The sequence below is a fragment of the Pleurodeles waltl genome, chromosome 3_1, assembly GCF_031143425.1.
Source record: "Pleurodeles waltl isolate 20211129_DDA chromosome 3_1, aPleWal1.hap1.20221129, whole genome shotgun sequence".
Lineage (NCBI taxonomy): Eukaryota > Metazoa > Chordata > Amphibia > Caudata > Salamandridae > Pleurodeles > Pleurodeles waltl.
Genome location: NC_090440.1, coordinates 1,514,099,616 through 1,514,101,835, shown reverse-complemented (window position 1 = coordinate 1,514,101,835; position 2,220 = coordinate 1,514,099,616). Strand labels below are relative to the sequence as shown.

Sequence of the window (2,220 nt, the reverse complement as noted above, 5' to 3'; positions counted from 1 at the left end):
AATGGAACTGCTGCCCAGCTGTGCTGACCTCCTGTCTGCTGTCCTCTTGACTGGGGAAGAAGAACTAGACCTGCTACTTCACCTTGAACCTAGGACCCCAGATTGACTTAAAGGGCTAGTATGCTGGTCTCTTGATCTTTTTCCTTTTTGTTCTTTCATTTCTTCCCATCTTTCCTTTCTTCTTTCAATAATCTTTTGTTCCTTCTTTCTTTGCATAGTTCTTGCCTTTTTTCTTCCTTTCTTGTTTCCTTTACTTCTTTCCTGCTTCATTTCCTTCTTTCTTTCTCTTTCCTTCTTTCTTTATTTACTTTCTTTTTATTTCTTTGTCTTTATCTTCCTGGTTTTTCGTTCTTTTCATCTTTCTTTCCATTGTTCTTTTTCCCTTTCCTCTTTTGTCCCATTGTTCCTTTTTTGTTTCTATCATTCCTTCTTTTCTCTGATCTTTCTTTCCATCTTTTCTTCTTTCTCTCATCTTTCTTTCCATCATCCTTCTTTCTTTCTTTTCATCTTTCCCACCTTCTTTCTTTACTTTGCCCCTTCCTGTCATTGTGCCTCTTTCTTTCCTTCTCTCTTTCTTTTTCCCTTCTTTCTTTCTTTCTTTCTTTCCTTCCTTCATTCTTTCATTTTCCGTTCTTCTTCCTTTCTTTCTCTCCTTCTTCATTTGCATTCTCTCCTGCTTCCTTTCCTTAACTTCTTTCCTTCCTACCTGCTTTCTTTTATTCTTTATATTTTTCTTTGGTCTCTTATTTTCTTCCCCCGTCCCTTATTTGTATCATTATTTCAGTCTTGCTATCTTTTCGTACCTTCTTTTTCAAAGGCATGGGGCTGGCAGCCAATGAATAAACATTTAATTTTTGTTTTGTTTTGGTCTGTGTCAGTAAATACCTTTTAATTTTACTAACATTATATGTATGACATAGTTACTTTTATAGACGTTGAGCCATTTGACTGTAATTATGTTATTCACTGTTAAACCTGACAACCTTAAGTTGGTCATCCCCCAACTTTTTGCCTGCCTCCCTCCATTTTTCTGACACTGGTTTTGCTAGTTTTAGGACTCCGCACACTTTACCACTGCTGACCAGTGCTAAGGAGCATGTACTCTCTCCCCTAAACATGGTAACATTGGTTCCTACCCAATTGGGATTTTAATTTAACTATACATCCATAGTAAAGTACACTACATGTGCCCAGAGCCTGTAAATTAAATGCTACTTGTGGGCAAGCAGCACTGATTGTATCACCTACATACGTAGCCCCTTAACCATGTCTCAGGCCTGCCATTGCAAGGTCTGTGTGTGCAATTTCACTGCCACATCAACTTGATCTTTAAAGCAGCTTGCCAAGGCTTAAACTCCTCTTTTTCTACATGTAAGTCACCACTGAGTTAGGCCCTAGGTAACCCATGTGGCAGGGTGCTATAAGTAAAAGGCAGGACATGTACTTATGTGGTTTATATGTCCTGGAAGTGAAATACTCACAGATTCGTTGTCCACAACTGTGAGGCCTGCCCCTTGCATGGATTAGCATTAGAACTACCCTCATATACTTTTAAGTGGTTGATTCTCATCTGAAAGGAGTAGCCCTGTCATTTTTAGTATGGCCAGAATGATAATAGAAAATCCCACTTACTGGTGAAGTTGGATTTGATATTACTGTTTTAGAAATGCCACTTTTAGAAATTTTGAAGGTGGCATTTCTCTCCACTTACTGCCATCTGTGCCTTACAGCCTGCATCCATTCTATGTCAGGTCTGTGCTGGTTGACAGCTCCCCTTGTTCATTCCACTCAGAAAGCCATACACACAGGCCACTCAGTCACATCTGAATTCATCTGCATACTGAATGAGTCTCCCTGGGCAGGAAGGGTACAGGGGCTCCATCTTAAACTTTGAAGGCCAGTGGCCTACCCTCACACAAAGGACTGATAACCCCCATAGGGGTCCTGCAGACAGGATTGGGCTGAAAGGGGAACTTGTGCACTTGAAAACCACTCTTTGAAGTTTCCCCACTTCAAAGGTATTTTTGGGTGTATATATACTGGGTATCTGACCCCACCAAATCAGACACTTCTGGATCTACACCTGGATTCTGTCAGGGACTGCATGGCTGCCCAAACGACTTATCTGGACTGTTTTGCTGAGAAGGACTGCTGACCTGCTTGTTCGCCTGTTGCCTGCTAGCCTCTGACTCTGCTGGAAGGACTCTGCCTTCCCCACAA

The 2,220-nt window shown here is 41.2% G+C and overlaps 1 protein-coding gene across 1 annotated transcript; it reads right to left on the bottom strand.

The window, feature by feature from the left end:
- Positions 1 to 304: 304 nt before the first annotated feature.
- On the bottom strand, positions 305 to 667 carry LOC138283595 (nucleolar protein 58-like). Its single transcript, XM_069221534.1, has one exon. It carries the CDS (start codon positions 665 to 667, stop codon positions 305 to 307), a length of 363 nt encoding a protein of 120 aa, XP_069077635.1.
- Positions 668 to 2,220: the final 1,553 nt, after the last annotated feature.

Excerpts from the sequence above, each read along its gene's own strand:
- LOC138283595 (XM_069221534.1), bottom strand. The coding sequence starts at position 667 with ATGCAAATGAAGAAGGAGAGAAAGAAAGGAAGAAGAACGGAAAATGAA.